Source organism: Chrysochloris asiatica, unplaced genomic scaffold (genome assembly GCF_000296735.1).
Source record: "Chrysochloris asiatica unplaced genomic scaffold, ChrAsi1.0 scaffold00345, whole genome shotgun sequence".
NCBI classification, from domain to species: Eukaryota; Metazoa; Chordata; class Mammalia; order Afrosoricida; family Chrysochloridae; genus Chrysochloris; species Chrysochloris asiatica.
In genome coordinates, this window is record NW_006408863.1 from 2,142,361 (window position 1) to 2,144,679 (window position 2,319).

A 2,319-nucleotide genomic window follows, 5' to 3' on the forward strand; every position below is an offset into this window, starting at 1 on the left:
TACATCTTGATTGCGTGTTTGATCGATTTCAGATTGAAGAAGTTGTTAGAATTCTTCTATTTCATCCTCACTGGCATTAGTGGTTAGTGCATAGATTTGAATAATAGTGCTATTAACTGGTCTTCCCTGTAGGCGCATGGATATTATCCTATCACAGACAGCGTTGTACCTCATGACTGATCTGGATATGTTCTTTTTGATGATGAATGCAACACCATTCCACTTCAATTTGTCATTCCCAGCATAGTAAACCATGTGTTTGTCAGTTTCAACATGGCCAATACTCCTCCATTTCAACTAATGCCTGAGATACTGATGTTTGTGCATTCCATTTCATTTTTGATAATTTCCAATTTTCCTAGATTCATAGTTCGTGCATTCCATGTTCCAAGTATTAATAGCTGTTTACAGCTGTGTCTCTTCATTTTGAGTTGTGCCCCATCAGCAAATGAAGGTCCCGAGGGCTTTACTCCATTCGTGTCATCACGATCAACTCTACTTTGATGGGGCAGCGCTACCCCAGTTGCATTTTGAGTGCCTTCCAACCTGAGGGGCTCATTTTCTGTCACTATATCTAACAGTGTTTCTCTGCTACTCATAAGGTTTTCATTGACTAAATATTCGGATGTAGTTCGTCACTCCTTCTTCCTCGTCTGCCTTCGTCTGGAATCTCATCTGAAACCTGTCCACCATGGGTGACCCTGCTGGTATTTAAAATACCGGTGGTATAGCTTCCAGAATCACAGCAACTCACAAGCCACCAAAATACGACAAACTGACAGACATGTGGTGGAGCCATCACATTCGGGGTGAATTAAATATTTGACTTAAATATAGCAGGCTAAGTTTTAAGTTGATAATTTCGTATGGCCCACAAATGATTTTAGAAATTTGGGCAGAAGAAAGATTCCCCACCCCTGATGTAAAGCTACTGGAAATGAGAGCTGATGAACCTTAGAGCTAGCACATACATGGAGGGAAATGATGGAGTAGAGTGGTAGTTAGCTAAAGTGGAAATCAATGAAATCTAAAATGGGATCTTTGAAAAGTTCAACACAATTGAGGAGGCTGAAGGGGAGAAGGTGGCACTTCTGAGAGAAGAGTGGCTGGTGTGTGTGAGGAACCCTTAAAACCCTGTCCTCCTTCCTAAGTCCACGCCTCTCCATAAGAGGGACCTGCTCTACTTGCAGATCAGTCTGGTTTTGTGAAGGTATTTCTTGTTTAACTCAAATTTAAGTAAATTTATGTGAACTAGCTCACTCTCCTGCCTCAGTGTTAGCAAGGAGGCGACAGACTTGAGCCTTTCTGAGCTGAGCACAGACCTGGACTCTGGATTCTGGTCCCTGCACTTGTGACAAATGACAAGACAGCCACCGCTGACCCTGGGGTGACGGGGAGTGTGCAATGCACACTTGTCCATGGGCGGCACTTACGCACCTTGGCCCCTGGCATCACCAATGGCCTGTGTGTGTGCTCCTGTCACCTGTCTTCTCTCTTCCAAGACAGCGGATTGTTGGATGCCCGTTGGGGTGGGTGCTGCGTGCCTGCTGTGTTGTGAGGGGGTTGTGTAGTGGCAGCATTGTGCCAGGGAGCAGTGAGACACAGCCTTCTGTGTGTTCTGGCCTTTGCTGCGTTGAGTTTGGGGTGGTTTTCCATGATTTAAGTTCTGTCTGTATTACACTGCTCTGCAGAGCTGTGCGGTTGGCAGTTGGCGTAGTAACAGCATGGTGTGAAGTGTCCATGCTCTGAGACAATGTTTAGTCACTAAACTTGACTTAACATGTTATATTTTAAAGCATCATCTAACCAGCAGCAAAGGTTTGCCTCCCACCTGGTAGGAACCCCCAGGGTGGGTGAACTGCCCTCCCCTCTGGACTCTGGGGGAGCCTTGTGGGGTCAGCCATAGTCACCCCCACAGACCTCCCTCCCCACTGAGCCGCTCCGGTCTGCTTCTCCTGTAGGGGCCACAAGAGGAAGCTGAACGAAGAGGATGCGGCCAGTGATTCCAGCAAGGAGTCCAGCAACGAGGAGGGCAGCAGCTCGGAGGCCGATGAGATGGCTGCGGCCCTAGAGGCTGAGCTGAGCGACTTCATGTGACTGTACCTAGCCACAGCCAGCTGAGCGCCGGCTCCTCTTCTCCTAGAAAGACACAGCTATTCACACAGGCACACACTATTTTACAGAAATCGGTGTTTTTAACAAGTTTTACTACAGGAAAGTATGCTTTTTTAAGTGACGAGTGTTTAAGTAAAGGGGAGCTGGTATGCTCTATGCCAAAGACGCTGTGAGCCCCATAGGGGCTGGGCCCCACGACCTGTC

At 47.3% G+C, this 2,319-nt stretch overlaps 1 protein-coding gene across 1 annotated transcript in view; it reads left to right on the plus strand.

The window, feature by feature from the left end:
- CTDP1 (CTD (carboxy-terminal domain, RNA polymerase II, polypeptide A) phosphatase, subunit 1) overlaps window positions 1-2,097 on the plus strand; it is a 68,669-nt gene extending 66,572 nt beyond the window's left edge. The window contains exon 16 of the mRNA XM_006875896.1: window positions 1,962-2,097. Within this exon, the coding sequence (XP_006875958.1) occupies window positions 1,962-2,097 (136 nt within the window). The remainder of the gene's footprint in view (window positions 1-1,961) is intronic.
- Window positions 2,098-2,319: the final 222 nt, after the last annotated feature.